This window comes from Bombus pascuorum, chromosome 14, assembly GCF_905332965.1.
Source record: "Bombus pascuorum chromosome 14, iyBomPasc1.1, whole genome shotgun sequence".
Taxonomy (NCBI): domain Eukaryota; kingdom Metazoa; phylum Arthropoda; class Insecta; order Hymenoptera; family Apidae; genus Bombus; species Bombus pascuorum.
Window position 1 is genome coordinate 4,887,038 of NC_083501.1, and position 15,160 is coordinate 4,902,197.

Sequence of the window (15,160 nt, forward strand, 5' to 3'; positions counted from 1 at the left end):
TCACGTTATATTTCCAAAATTTGATTGTCAATCAAAGAAATAACAAGAATAATATTGCTAGAATCAGTTTCCTTCTCCTCTTCATTCTTGACTAATTTTATGTATTATTGTTTTGAAAATAGTAAAGAAGAAGAGAATAAATTGATGGAAAAGATATAGTAATAGAAACTTCCTATCCATTAACAAATCTTGGGATATTGAGGATTTATCTGAAAGGAATTATCAAACACAATAGAATATAAAATCAATATCCTACTAACCAATGAAATAACCATGATAATACTATCGGAATCTACTTTTCCTTTTGGTCTTTTTATCTTCGACGATAATGTGATTTAATTAAAGCAGAATTAAAACTGATCGCCGGGATTACGTTTCACAGAACATTTATAAATGTTATTTAGAATCTTTCGCGTGGCTTTTTTTTCAATAAAACCGCCCACGCTCGAAACGGAAACCGATTAACGATACGACGGGAAGGGAACTTTACGAGCCGTTGAAATATTGCTTTCTAAAAGCAATATTGTTCCTGAACTCTATACTCTGTAAAACTTTATCCATTATTTCATTTGCCGTATTTAACGGCGAAGCAGCGTAACGTTTCGCGATTACCTTGACTGACCGTCATAACATCGATCTATATATCGAAAACTTGTTATGCCATGGAAGAATTATTTTTCTCTAACGTTCAACGTTAGGATTATTCTTTGATGGCGCGAACAAAATTTTTTCCAGTTGAAAATTACATAAAAGTTCGTTACTTTGACCGATTCATGCATGTACTGTACCCCTCGCGTCTTTCGTCTTCGAAATTAATTTGCCTTTCGATGTAAAATTGATACGACGATAAAAAGATCGATATAATGAGAAAAGAAAGTGAAATTTCTGCAAATAATTAAATTCGAAGATTCTTCTATTCTTCTGCAAGTAAAAAATATTATAAATAATGAACCCTCTCGCTACCATCGTTTAAAAGAAAAATCGCTGTTCGCAATTAAAATTTCAAATTTTCAATGTATTACATAATACGACACGTATATTTTTACATATATAATAATGAAAAAATGCAAGTAGACATTCCAAGAATTAGAATGGTATTTTTCGCACGTGTGACGCATGGTAGCGAAAGGATTAGATTTACAATAGTAACAAATAAGCAGAGAATGTTCAGTCCTATATAGATTCGTATCTTTATGAACGTATTAAAGAAAAAAAAAAAAAAAAATGGATCTGTATTGAAAGACATTATCTCAAGTCCTATATGTCAGATTTTTCTATATTTTTAAATTTTATGTACATTTTTACATCTTTAAATTTCCCACAAATACATCAAGTATGTTCGACGTTCCAGTAATAATAGATCGAAAATCTTTCAAAACTACACGAACGAACTTATTACCTAACCTAATGTGGTTTTCAAGATTTAATTATAGAAATTGGTTTTTAATGACGTGGAAAATTTTCCATTTTTCCAACGACTCTCTGTGAAAACACTTTTGATCTTGGATTGAATAGACTCGTCGTTCTATTCGATTACGAGAGACGCGACGCTTCGAAGAGTAAATATCTCGCGAAAGTTTCGCGAAATCAGCAAAATTGCACTGGGTGTACAAACATCTGTGCCGGTCTGCGCTCGGACATCGTGTTTGTCCATCAAGTTTATTTCCGTGTGAACTCGGTAATTTATTCCCGTGCACATTCAATTTCATAATTTCACCGCTGGGAATGTCCTCCGGTGACAAAAAAAGCCCGCGTATTTTAAACCGGATATTGTCTTCAAACGTTTATGTACTTAACATGGTGACATGATACGAGAAGAAAGAAATAAATTGTAATATAAATTGTGAAATAAATTGGAAAAAGCAAATAATTCAAATTTTATTTATTTTATGTGATATTGTCATTAATTGATATTATATATTAAATTACTTGAAATCGTTTAATATTAAAAGTAACACTCGGTAATAATATTATTGCTACTATTAATGTCATTAACTTGTTTTACTGTTATTATTAATATTATTATACAATATTGTCATTAATTGATAATTATAATTAGTTTGCAAACGAAAGGGAGAAATAAATTGTGAGATAAATTCAAAGAAGCATATGATTAAAATAATATCGTACATTTGAAATGATAATGAAATATTGTTATTAATGAATATTCAGTATTGAATTATTTAAAATAATTTAATATTAAAAAAGTAAATAATGATTCAAATATCTTACGATTATCTTGTATGAAAATAAAATGAAGTATATTCATATTTGTTGGATGATTCGAATTCAAGCAGTATTAATTTAATAATTTAATTAATTTAAAGACCATTAACCAAGACCTCCCTCGTAATTTTGAGAATTGACATAACCATATAGTCCATAGGTAAGTCATTTTCCATAGCCTATCATAACCTTAGGCTCTGGACAATCTTAACCTGTATAACTTTTAAATTTGATATCTCAATTTAATAATTAATTTAAAGTTAATTGACGTAGTAGATAAATCGTAGGTCTATAAGAAGCGGAAAAAGAAAGCGAGAGGGATGTAGCATCGAAAAGTTGGCCGCCTTAAGAACGCGATGCTGGCAGCTGTACATAATCAAAAATGAAACAAAAGCAGTGCTCCACTTTCGACCGATTGTCCGGAGTTTGAAAGAAAGTAATGTTGTAGAAAATCAGGCCGTTATACGGCCCGCTAAAGTGAAACGCGAACTGTTTCATTCAAAAAATTGTATCTCTAATCTGTCAACTTTTACTCTTACCATAAATTAAAATACGCAGTACTTCCCTTTGTTCGTTCGATTGTTTTAGTCATTTTTAGAAACCGAGCTTTTTCTTCTTTAAATCTTAACGAAATTATAGAAAGATCTAAAAAAAGACAGAAAGAGGTATAAAAAGAATTTAGAAAGAAATAATTGTTTACTACAATTCAATTTTTTTCCTTGAAAATTGAATGATTTACTGAAAAAAAAAAGATTGGAAATGATCAATATTAGTGTTTAATAAATTAAAAAATTTTAAGGGAAATTACTTTCCCCAAATTTAATAAAATCTAATAAAAACAAAACCCTAAAATCTACGCTTTGATTATTTAGAATTTAGGAAATATACTCCATAAGGTAGTAAATCTGAAAGAATCACTTTCATGACAGTAAAGTTTGAGAATTTATCAGGATAGAAAATTTCAAGACTTTTGTCACAACTTTAGAAATGATTTTTGCAGGCTTACCTTTACAACGAAGAAGGAATTTGAGAGGCCGTTCCTATAACCTTCGCGTTTACTGAGAACCGCCTTTATACCATTAACCAAGACCTCCCTCGTAATCTTGAGAATTGACATAACCATATAGTCCATAGATAAGTCGTTTTCCATAGCCTATCATAACCTTAGGCTCTGGACAATCTTAACCTGCATAACTTTTAAATTTGATATTTCATAGTATAAGTATTTATTTAGAATAACAGTCTTGTTGAATGATTCATTAATTTCTAAAAATTACTTATATTTAAAACTTTGCTATTTATAAATAAATAAGAAAAAATCACAAGAGATATTGTATTATATTGGAAAATTCTTTAATCTGATTCGAATCCATCGTGATACCGATAGGAATGTTACTTTTTATCTCGCAAATGGTACAGCTATACAATGTCCTTTTCATACAGATGTCATACATTTCGAGTGCATTCTGAGTTGCATCGGCTATGCTTTTCTTATCTCGCCACCATTCTGTGACATCGTATACGATGCTCCTTAACGATATCAGTAGCATACAATAGCAGCGTTGGACGTTGTTTATAGACACGCCATTATATTTCAAACGGAATGGACTTTTGCACTTTTAACAGGCTTCGTTTGAGAATAACGTATCGAATATAGTGGTGGAATTGTGGTTTTACCATGTATTATAATGGAACGTATGTTCCAAAGAATGTCATACGAAAGGATATCGTAAAACAATATACATACATAGGAAAATTGCAACAATCTGTTGCTATCAAATGAATGGATTAAATATATATGTTATGGATTTCATAATTCACGCTTTTTCATTCATTCGATATAAAATGAAATAGATGCCTGCAACAAAGAAAAAAATTGTTCTTTATACTTACTTATATATGTATCAATGAGTGGTAAAGAAGAGTACCTGCTATATCTTTAGAAGATAATTTATCTTCGTGTGATAATATTATAAATATGTATGTATCTAATTGTCTTTTTTTATCATACTGAGGCATGATCATTTTTGATGAAAATTTGAGTGAATGATTAGATATCTACTTATTGTTATTTCTAAAATACAAACGTATAAAGACACGAATTATTTTGTTCTACCCGGTTTATGTCATTTCTCACAAAGAGCGCTACTAGACGATTAGTAACACCACTGAATGACTTGCATTCCAACTGCAATGTCACATTTTTCCTCTAGACTTGCACGTGTCATCTTGCACTTGTGAAAATAAAGAAATCTCAACCATGGATAAAAATCTGTTACGATCTGTGGAATTGTTAAAAGAGAACGAAGAAGAAATACGAAATGATGCTGAAAATGCATTGTTAACTGTTTGTCAAAACATTCTGTCCCATCCAAATGACAAAAAATATCGGGAAGTACGACTTGATCATCCTCTAGTTACTACAAAATTGCTACCTGCTCTTGGAGGCATCGAATGTTTATTTGATATTGGCTTCGTCGAGGTAATTATACTTGAAGACTAAGATATTGTCGTTGATTTTTATTTCATTGAATTTTGTGAAGTACTATAGTGATTTACTAACTGGTCAGAATTCTGCGACGTTAATTTATCGTCATCATCCTCACTATCCCCACACTAGTTTGACTTTAATTCTTCAGTCCTCATAACTCAGATTATGATTCAATATAAGAAATTTCTTAAATTTTAATAGTTATTTTAATAGTTAATTGTATAGTATATGTAGAATTCCTTTTTCCTATCTTCCTGGTATGGAGTCTATCTTGTTAAATGATAAGATTTAATTTGATTTGTGACCAGTTAGTAAAGCGCCATTAACATTTCTTTTTTTCAATAGACCACTGACTGCCTCTCATTGCCACAAGAAGCATCACTTTCGAAATTGGAATCCCTACAAAAATTGCTTAGTAAAAGCACCAAAGCATCTGTTACTATAGACCCAGCATTGCATAGTTTAATACCGCTAACATTCACAGTGGAAGAGAACAGGTTTTACAAATCTATTATAGACAACTTTCAAAAAGTTCTGCGATACGAAGATGCAAGCTTGCAAGAGAAAGCTAAAAAAATAATACCCATAGTGGACCTTGAAATAGCTACCATGACTAGACTCAGACAATTGCACAAGTAATAATAAATTATTTAAAAATGATTACATTACTCTAAATTTGGTTTTGTTCATCAAATTTACTGTTGCAGGCATGTGAAACTAAATCAGTCTCCTCCAGGTGTTACAAAACAATACAGTGAGGATGATGTTGACGATGTTAAAGATATATTTCTCATGGAATTGTTACATTGGTTTAAATATAAATTCTTCACATGGGTCGATAGTCCAAAGTGTACTGCTTGTTTTTCAGATTGTAAACATCAGAACACAGTACCTCCAGATGATCCTAGATGTTCACAAGTGGAGATACATAAGTAACTTGATATATTTTAATTCCAAGAATAATTGGAGAATTTTTTGAAGAAAGGATTTGTAGGTCTATACTAAATATATAGATGTCGAATGTACGATTTAATTAAACTTTATAAATAGAACAAGAGCAATATATATTCTTTAAGAGCCATTATAATTTTCAATTCAAACATAGCTAACAGAAAGAAATTAATATTAATTTTGAAATTAAAACTTTCAATGTCCTTTTTTCAAAAAGTTCTGCGATTATTATTGGAACGTAGTTTAATAATTGTTAAATATCATTCCAGATGTACTAAATGTGGAACACGGGTGAAATTCCCTCGTTATATCGATCCGGAACCATTGTTAACTCTAAGACGCGGACGGTGCGGAGAATGGGTGAACGTATTCACGCTTTTGTGTCGAACACTAGGATACGATGCAAGATGTGTACACGATGAAACAGATCACGTTTGGACAGAGGTGTGTAATGATCACTGACCTTGCATAAATGGGAAATATGTGCAGAAGTACTCGTTAACTCATTTCAATATGGAAATCGGTCACACAAGGATAATATGTTAATAACTTAGGTATGGTCTATACACGAAAAAAGATGGATTCATCTAGATCCATGCGAAGATGTCATGGACAGGCCGTTGATGTACGAAAAGGGCTGGAAAAAGAAACTAAGTTATGTAATAGCTTATTCAAAAGACGAGGTGCAAGATGTTACTTGGAGATATACGCGTAATATGCTAGGAGTGCTGAAAAGAAGAGATATCTCCTGTGAAAGTAAACTGATACAGTTCATTGAATCATTGAACAAATATCATCAATCTTCCCCAAACTATAGTGCCACTCGCCGGCAATATGTGATAAAACGAAGACTTTTAGAACTTGTAGAATTGATTCATGTGCCCAATAAAAAAAATTCTGATGACAATGAGAATTATGGAGGACGATCTACTGGTTCTTATGAGTGGAGATTAGCGCGAGGAGAAATTTCTGAGGTATGGAATCACTTTCTAATTAACATTAATTGATTCACATATGTATAAAACTCACAAGATAAAAACTAATTCTTAATTAAATCTTTCAGTCGAAACCAAAAGAAAATTATTCTTGGGACATTTCAAACTATGGAGAGGCATTTCGTTTGCAGTATTCTGTCGTTAACGACGTATATATGATAACAGATAATAGTGGTACGGCATTAACGAATATATTTGGTTGGCAAAATGGAACGAACAAGATCGAAGGTGGAATGTTTCGTAAAGAGGAGCACGATTGGAAGGTTACCTATATAGCTCGTTCTCCAGAAGCTACTTCTGGCAAGATAAAATGGTGCTTTGTAGTCACGAAACCAAACCTGTACGTGAGGACGTTTCATTTACAAGCTACCATAAGAATATTTTATGAAGCTAATGTATCGTGGGAAGTAGAAGCGATTTTTGACAATGCAAATCAAAATAAGTCTGTAATTTTACCTATTAGCGATATTTCTGATTATCGTACGGATCAATTGAAAGGAGCAGTGAAATTAATTCTCACGGTAACTGTTTCCGGTGGTCAAGGCAATTGCGCGTGGCAACACGCACAACTTTTTCGACAAAATATAGACTGCAAAGTGGATAAATCCTTAGTAATCAATATCGAACTAGAAAATCGGTAATTCTAGAATTGAATTTGTATAATTTAATCGAAAAACCTCATGGTTTGTATAAACGCTTTTACTGAAGTTGTGCGGATTCTTTTAATAATACTACATAAATAACATATTAAGTCTTAATGAATATGATCTCTATGGAAAGAATATATCAAGATCAATAAATTTAGTTGTGAAATGAGTAAAAACATTCCATATTTAAAATATCTTCTTTTTTTTTAAATATACATACACGTTTAAATTATATTGTATAATTAGACGATAAAAATTTCGAAAACACTTGCGTAATGCAATTAACAGTGTTTATCCAATAAAATGATGAGATTAAATTGTTAACTTATACTGCAAATAAAAATGAGCGCTTGTGAATTCATAAGCTTGAAAATTTTTATTTCATATACAAAATAAGCGAACTAGTGATGGCACTTTTTGGAGATATTCGTATCCGATAGATGTTACACAATTATTCAACAATAATTTTGTAAGCATTGATAATATATGAACACTGTATCTTCAAATATTTATTCTTTTTTCTCTTTTCTATACACATTCATCGAATGTCATATAAAAACAGTATTTTACAACTGTTTTATTATATAGTTGCTTACATGTGCTCCAAAAGCATTGATTTTTCCTATTACTTTTACTTTTCTTTGCATTTCTCATTACATATAATAAGTCGTTGTATCTTATTGAATTTGCAAATAAGTTGCAAAATGCTGACATAATACGTTGTCGAATTCATGCAACATATACACAATTGGAACAAAATTTATGCTCTGAATAGTTTGTTTATCCTTGAAATAATACAAGAACAATGAACAAATGATTATAAATAACTTTATACAATGTGTAAATTAACAAAATTATAAGTTGTCGATAATAAAATTATTGCGTTGAATGAGGAACGTGTTGCATTCGTGTTTGAAGAATGCAAGCTCAACATAAAATATTTATATTACAACATATTAAGGTACTGAGTGTAACAACGTTACTGAAACGCATAATCACAACAGGCTGCAATGCGTCCTAAATACAATTTTCTTTCATAACATATCATTTTTTTGTTTCACTAATTTTGTTATCACGTGATATAATTTCAATACTACCGAAATAATAAATTTCAGTTCAACGCTATTTATTTACATACTGTTTAACGTATCCCAGCACCAATAAAGCCCATCATGACGTCGTAGTATTGTGTGTTTGTGTGTGTATACATTCGCATAATTAATACACTTCATACATGTACATACAAAAAATATTCAATTATCTACATCGTCATAGAACATTCATGGCCTTAAGTAATAAGTCAGCCCTTTGTATTAATACTACATAATGTTGCTCGAGAAAGATGTATAAAATAAGAGATAGGCATTGGTGTTCTGAGACCTTACTTGATTCACCGTAACTTCCGTGACTGTTTGATCGTCGTATTTATACCACCTGAAAAGAAACCACATGATTAATGTTATTAATTTTAATAATTGAAACGGCTAGTGCACTAAGGAGACAGTTCCACTTTTCAGAAAGTTAATTAAAATCAAATAACTCCTCCAAATGTGCAATAAATTTACAATTAGTTAATATTTATAATAACAAACTTTTGTATTTTTTAATATGAATCTATACCTTTCTTTTTCTTCCTTGTAATAAATACTTTGTGTGAATATTACTATTGCCTTATTACTACTCCAATTATCACTTTGAAGTTCCATAAAGAATAAATATGAATATGAGGCTAAAGAAGAATATTTACTTACTTATTTTGGGTCGCGTTTTTACAGAAGGCCGTATAATGGCCGCCTTCCATGGTCCCATAATGGTTAGACATTGCATATAAACTGTAACTATAATTATAACTGCGAATATTCGAAATTGTAGCACTGCTACTATCCGCCACCAAGTATGGTTTCAAATTGAAATCTGTGAGTGGAAAATCTACAGCAGTGTTTCGTTTCTCGAGCCATCCACCACTCTCGGCGAAACGATTTAAATGTATAACCATAATAGGCGCCAATTTTACGAAATCAAATTTCTTCGTAGCTTCTCGAGGTGTCTGGCACTTTGGACACTTCCATCCTACTACCTTCTGTCCACTTACAAATTTTAAAATGCAGTCCTATAAAATTAATGAACCTGTTTAATATACAGCAAAAAATTAATTTTAAATTGGAAAATGGAAGCTTACGTTTAATGTACACCGATTGGCATGAGGTAACGACATTGTCAAGCTATTGAAAATCTCATACGTGGTACTACTTTGCTTGCAAAAGCTGCACGTGATAGTAGACCTTAATTGTCCAAAGAACAAGTCTGATATTATGGATTTTTGGGAATCCATCGCTTTATCCCAGGCTTTCTCGGCGACTGTCATTTCCAGAGGCACTTTACAATTCTATAAATACAAGAACAAAATTTTATAAACAATGAAAAATTTAACTTCTGTTGAATTTATTTTAGTATTTAATGGTAATAGGGTAAGATGTTACCTTTTTTAGATCGTCATGCATCCAATCTAGGAGAAAAGTGAGGAACTCATGAGAGTCTTGTTGTTCGTAACTTTCAAATTGTAATTTGTATTGTCCCACGGCGATCTAACAATTATAATACACTTATTAGAGCATACATGAATCTAAAAGTACAATATGCATAAATAAAAAGAGAAAATAAATATCACGCATTATAATATACAACTTTTTAAGTGCAAATCAATTACAGAAAGCGAATTTAAAAAATATAAAAAATTGAAGCTAGAGAAAGATAAAAGATTATATCTTTATACGAATATTTTTTATTGATTTATTTATATAGAAGAAATAAAAATATCAGACCTTAAGATCATGTGGTGATATGCTCTTGTATTGACCTCTCCAGAGTGCTTTAATCACTTGAGCTACTTCTTCCACAACCTGGCCTTGCGTATTGTTATCGTTATTAGTATTTAGGTCATCGGCGTACAAATTGTCCATAAAGTATTTGGCTAAATGCGTGGTATTACTTAAGCACTGTATAATACTGTTCATGTAACACGAGTTGCCTAAGTTTTTTAACCCTGTAATGCCTGGATACTGTAACACAGTAACAAGAAAGACACTATACTAAATACTTTATTCTTTATTGGCACATATCTCTTCTTTAAATAAAATTATTTTTTAACAGCTTTTTATATAATGAAAATTAAGAATTTTATTCTCTTTTATGTCTATTTTTATTGTCTTGTAAAGTCTTCAATGTTTATCAATTACCTTTTTAAAATAATAAACATTGAAATTCGGTACAAATTTTCTAGACAAATTTACCATCTTTCGTTTACACGTTATTTGTTAATAAATTATTTATTACATGATTTACTACGTATTTTAAGACGAGGTCGATCATAATTAATTATTCTATATTATAATCTTGCTAATTCTAATGTATTCGACACTCATTCGCGCGATCTTAGAGTTTAATTGAAGTTTTGTTAATGAACTTCGCCGTAGTAGCGTTTGGTGACGATAGTCAGACATATACTGATACATATCTGTGACGCGTTACTTCGAGAAGATTTAACTAAATTGGATTTAGAAGCCATGCAGGTAGAAAATGTTTTTGTGCTCACGTGTTTATTTGCCACACAGAAACAAAAAATCACGCGATTTTATTCTATTATGAAGTTTTAAATTGTACTTTTTTTCATTCTATCTTCTCTAATGAGTAGTATATTTTTATGTATTAATGTAACAAAACAATAATTAATATAAAGTTTAATTGTATTTCGTAAATTGCACATTTAGTATGTCTTATTCTGATTTATCCACGTGGACGGTAAACACGTGACTGTCAACAATTATAATTGTCAATGGAATCTCATACAAAACAACATGAGGTAATGAATGTCCACTAATGTTGTTTTAAACATTTTTTTATGTTACTATCACGTTTTTTTCAACTTTTTAATGCTATGCTGATACTTACAACACTTCCATGAACAGGTGTCATTCTTTCTTCCCGATTCGCCCAACTCAAATGGGACATTTTATTATCACCATAAGTCCCATTATGATTGTACGACGAGACTTGTGGCTTCGAGCTTCTGTCTACTTGCGGTGCTTTACGATCCATCAACTGAGCGATTTATAAAAAGAAACTTTCATTAAGTTATCGAGTTTTTAAATTAAATCTTCTTTTGTAAACTAATTTTAGATACCTGTAATAAGTTTGGACTGGAGTACGAACGCTCTAAATTTCCTCCCATTGATGTACTATCCATTTTCAGAGGTTCCTTGTGGATATTATTTTCATTCTCTTTTATCGATAATTCTTTGTAATTATTTTTCATAGATATTCTATTGGCAAAAAGATGTATAATTAATAAATGAAATAACTTTTAATATTATATTTGTGTACTCACTCTCGTAATTTTTTTCGCTCCGCAGAAGTATCTTTCATTCGCCGTTTCAGTAAAGCTAGGGTGAACTCGAGATTGCCCTTTTCGTTTTCCTCTGTAGGATTAAATTTAATTGATTCCATTTTTCCATAATATTTGGTAAGTTCATCTTCGATTTTCTTATATTCTTTTTGCTGTAAGGAAACCCATTATATTCTTAGCATGTAATCACTATATAAAAGACTGGTTACTTGTCTCGATTAGTTTTATCAGTTATAATTGTTTATTAGGTATATAACAAACATAATTTGTTATTTAAGCATATTCAATACCTTATCTTCCAATTTCGAGTGCAAAGCCTTTACATTACTATGAATATATTCCTCCTCATTCGAACCTTTGTACTTAGTATCATGTTGCATGTACAAAGTGCGTTCTTGTTCTAAGATTTCTTGATCCAAGTCCTGTTTATTCTTTGCCAACTCATTTAACTGTTTCATTAACTTCAAAACTACTTTCGATTCTGAATTAGAAGTGTCCAAGGAAACTGGTTTGCTACTTCTATCTACTATTGGTTTCATGTCATTCTTCTTAATAATATTCGATGTTCTCTTATGCTGAAGATTCAACGAATTATTATCATATTGTCGTGAACTCGTGTTGCTTTTGGGGACTTTATCTGCTTCAATAGAACTATTCATAAAATTCTTAGGGCGCATAGTAATATTGTTACTTATTTCTGAGTCCATATGTTTGTACCACATTTTATCATTCGTAATGCTACCTTTCGACGCGATTTCGTTCTTATTTACTGGCTTTAATTTAATTAGTTTATTTTCACGTGACTTAATAATATTTTCTTCCTCGTCTAAGTGTATTAATTCAGGGTACTCTATGTTATCTAATATTTCGTCTGCAATGTCGTGTAAACTAGGCTCTACAATATTAGGATTTGTTGTAAATGCTGGATACCGAGTTAACCATTCCGCGTAACCACCATCCAAAATCGTAATTCTTTTATATTTTATACCAGGATCCCAATCTTCTAAAATTTTCCTTAGTATATTTAAGTGGTTTTCAGGCGTCAATGTTTTGCTCGATGTATCCCAATCGGTCAGGATTATAACATCGACATATTGTGCTGCCCTATGTTTAAACAAGTCTAGAGATTTCTTATCTTTGCGAAGATATTCTTCAAAATACGTTGTTAATTTGCTAAAATATAAGATTTATTATTTAAAAAGATTTATTTTAGAATAATATAGAGAATAATGTTCACCTACCCAGGTTTTATTATGGTATTAGGAATATTAACAGATTTGTCAGATAATATTCTTGAAGCTTCATATTTCAACTTAGGTCTGATATCAATAATCAAATATCTACTATCTGCTTTTTGTATTAATTGAAATAGTTGATCACAGTTTATAATTTCTTCATTATCACTGACCAATGGATCCCTAGTTGGTGTCTCAGGTAACTTTATAGGACCATCAACAGAAGTCATAAAAGCATCTATTCCTCTTTCGTTATCTACATCCATTTTTTCTACATTAATCTTCTCCGATGTTGTCTCTTTCAACTGCAGTTTGTATCGTGCATCTAATCTTTGATTCAAGTCCGCAAGTAGTTTTTTTACTTCATTGATCTGCAAGACACATTCACAATGTTTTATTTGCTCGGATCAATTGTCCCAAATCTATTTTAACATATAACACCTAAAAACTTTACATTCGGAATACCTTTATTTGTGAATGATAAGTTTAATAAAGCATAGCCACTCCCCACCTGTTTGATATGCATATTCAAGAATGTTCTGTCATCTCTATATTCTCGAGTGGTTTTCAACCAATCAATGCAGTTCATCCATCTTTTTAACATGATATATTGCTTCTCTTCCTCTCCTTGTAACTTGGCATTCTCAGCCAGATTATACATATCAGGGAGCCTTTTGTAAATATCTGAGGGCTTTTTCCCAATGTAATTGATTTTGGTCTTTTGCTGTAGATCTTTTATGCTGCTATATTGTAAGGATACTTTCTTAGACATTTTGATTACTTTCACTGTTACAAATCTCAGATTTAATTTGTATAGTGTAGTAAACACTATTGTATATAGTATCTTCTATATATCTATATAGTATCCTAAAAAGTAAAGAAAATCATTTAATGTATTACGACTACACTACTGAACTAAGATTATGACTATACTGTTGTTGTTTATGCAAATTCATATTATTATACTGTTTGTAACAAAATTTAAGAAAATCTTTTGACCACTTTTTGCCACTTATTTGTTTAAAATATTTTGCATGGTTTTAAAATATTCTGCTAATATCTTATCATTTTAATATATGTGTAAAAGTTAGAATAAATGATATATCAAATAAATGAAACTGCTGGAGTGAAATACCTTAATAAGTAATGAGATAAAAAATTCTTGATGATACAACATATTATTTTATTAAAATTTCTAATTTTGAAAAAGCTACAAACTTCCCAAACAGTCTAACGCATAAATAAATATCATAATAAGTACTTTATATTGGATATTCTCAAACTTTCTTTCAAATTTATACATACATATGTATTCTGTATATTTTTATAACTTCTAATTTTCCAAAAATGCATAAACATCTCCAGTCTAATTATAAAAAATAAAATATTTTAGAAAATAGTACATTTTATAAATAAAATAATACACTTTAAAACAAATAATTATACTATGGTAAAAATATTTATACGAGATTATAAATACTGTTGAAAATATATGACCTATTAAACTGGAATAATTGGTAAAGAAACCACTAATGTAATTGAAATTGGTTATGCACCTTTTCATCATTACAGTCCATGATCCAAATGAATATGATATTATTCACGATGCCATGGAGAAACGGTGTGGTGCGACATTTCTGTTTACCCATAGAAATGTCAAAATTCAATAAACACTTTGAACATCAATAAAATTTTCTGCTTGAACGACGTTACTACCTCTCTGCTACATCCTAGTAACGTGACGTTTATTGTGCCAACATTAGCGCTTTCTCGTGGACTTTACAGGAAGAACATTCGATATTTTTCGTATTATATTTTATTCTATTATATTTATATTTGTATTATATATATATATAAGAAACGTTTAGATAAATATGAGAATTTTATTTCTCCCTTACTGTAGTAAAATTTAATCAGATTTAATAAAGTTAAAGATGGTTTAACATGCATAGACTCCGTATACTTATATGGAACCATTTTCAATCGTATTGTTTCGATTGCTTAAAAGTATAATTAAATATGAGAAATAAGTAGTTCTTTTTTTTGTACTGATTAGTTTTAATAAATCGAAATACTTTAACAGCAATTTATAATTTTCTCCCTAACCCTCCAATTCTAACACCGCCGGCCAAGTATAACACCGATCGTATATCTGTCCTTATCGCACAATATCGCTCTCTTCGTCTAACAAAACATATGTCTGTCCTTGTCGG

The 15,160-nt window shown here is 30.6% G+C and overlaps 2 protein-coding genes across 4 annotated transcripts in view; one reads left to right on the forward strand and one right to left on the reverse strand.

Moving 5' to 3' along the window:
* Positions 1-7,674, forward strand: part of LOC132913887 (peptide-N(4)-(N-acetyl-beta-glucosaminyl)asparagine amidase) — a 53,297-nt gene extending 45,623 nt beyond the window's left edge. Inside the window, exons 3-9 of one of the 2 annotated variants that reach the window (XM_060972527.1) lie at positions 3,227-3,357; positions 4,437-4,708; positions 5,063-5,352; positions 5,425-5,649; positions 5,938-6,112; positions 6,223-6,642; positions 6,732-7,674. In XM_060972527.1, the coding sequence (XP_060828510.1) occupies positions 4,487-4,708; positions 5,063-5,352; positions 5,425-5,649; positions 5,938-6,112; positions 6,223-6,642; positions 6,732-7,304 (1,905 nt within the window). In that variant the 5' untranslated portion in view covers positions 3,227-3,357; positions 4,437-4,486 and the 3' untranslated portion in view covers positions 7,305-7,674. Of the gene's footprint in view, positions 1-2,327; positions 2,387-3,226; positions 3,358-4,436; positions 4,709-5,062; positions 5,353-5,424; positions 5,650-5,937; positions 6,113-6,222; positions 6,643-6,731 lie in introns of those variants that run through there. The other variant, XM_060972529.1, reaches the window with a different exon arrangement.
* On the reverse strand, positions 7,661-14,709 carry LOC132913878 (ubiquitin carboxyl-terminal hydrolase 8-like). Of its 2 annotated transcripts, XM_060972497.1 has the most exons (12): positions 14,504-14,709; positions 13,459-13,814; positions 12,954-13,318; positions 12,003-12,885; positions 11,695-11,864; positions 11,491-11,629; positions 11,259-11,408; positions 10,133-10,369; positions 9,791-9,895; positions 9,490-9,696; positions 9,062-9,420; positions 7,661-8,744 (listed from the first exon to the last, which is right to left on the reverse strand). In XM_060972497.1, exons 2-12 carry the CDS (start codon positions 13,717-13,719, stop codon positions 8,630-8,632), a joined length of 2,991 nt encoding a protein of 996 aa, XP_060828480.1. In that variant the 5' UTR covers positions 13,720-13,814; positions 14,504-14,709; the 3' UTR covers positions 7,661-8,629. The 2 variants fall into 2 exon arrangements, with proteins under 2 accessions (XP_060828480.1, XP_060828481.1); XM_060972498.1 differs by lacking the exon at positions 14,504-14,709 and having other exon boundaries at positions 13,413-13,552.
* Positions 14,710-15,160: the final 451 nt, after the last annotated feature.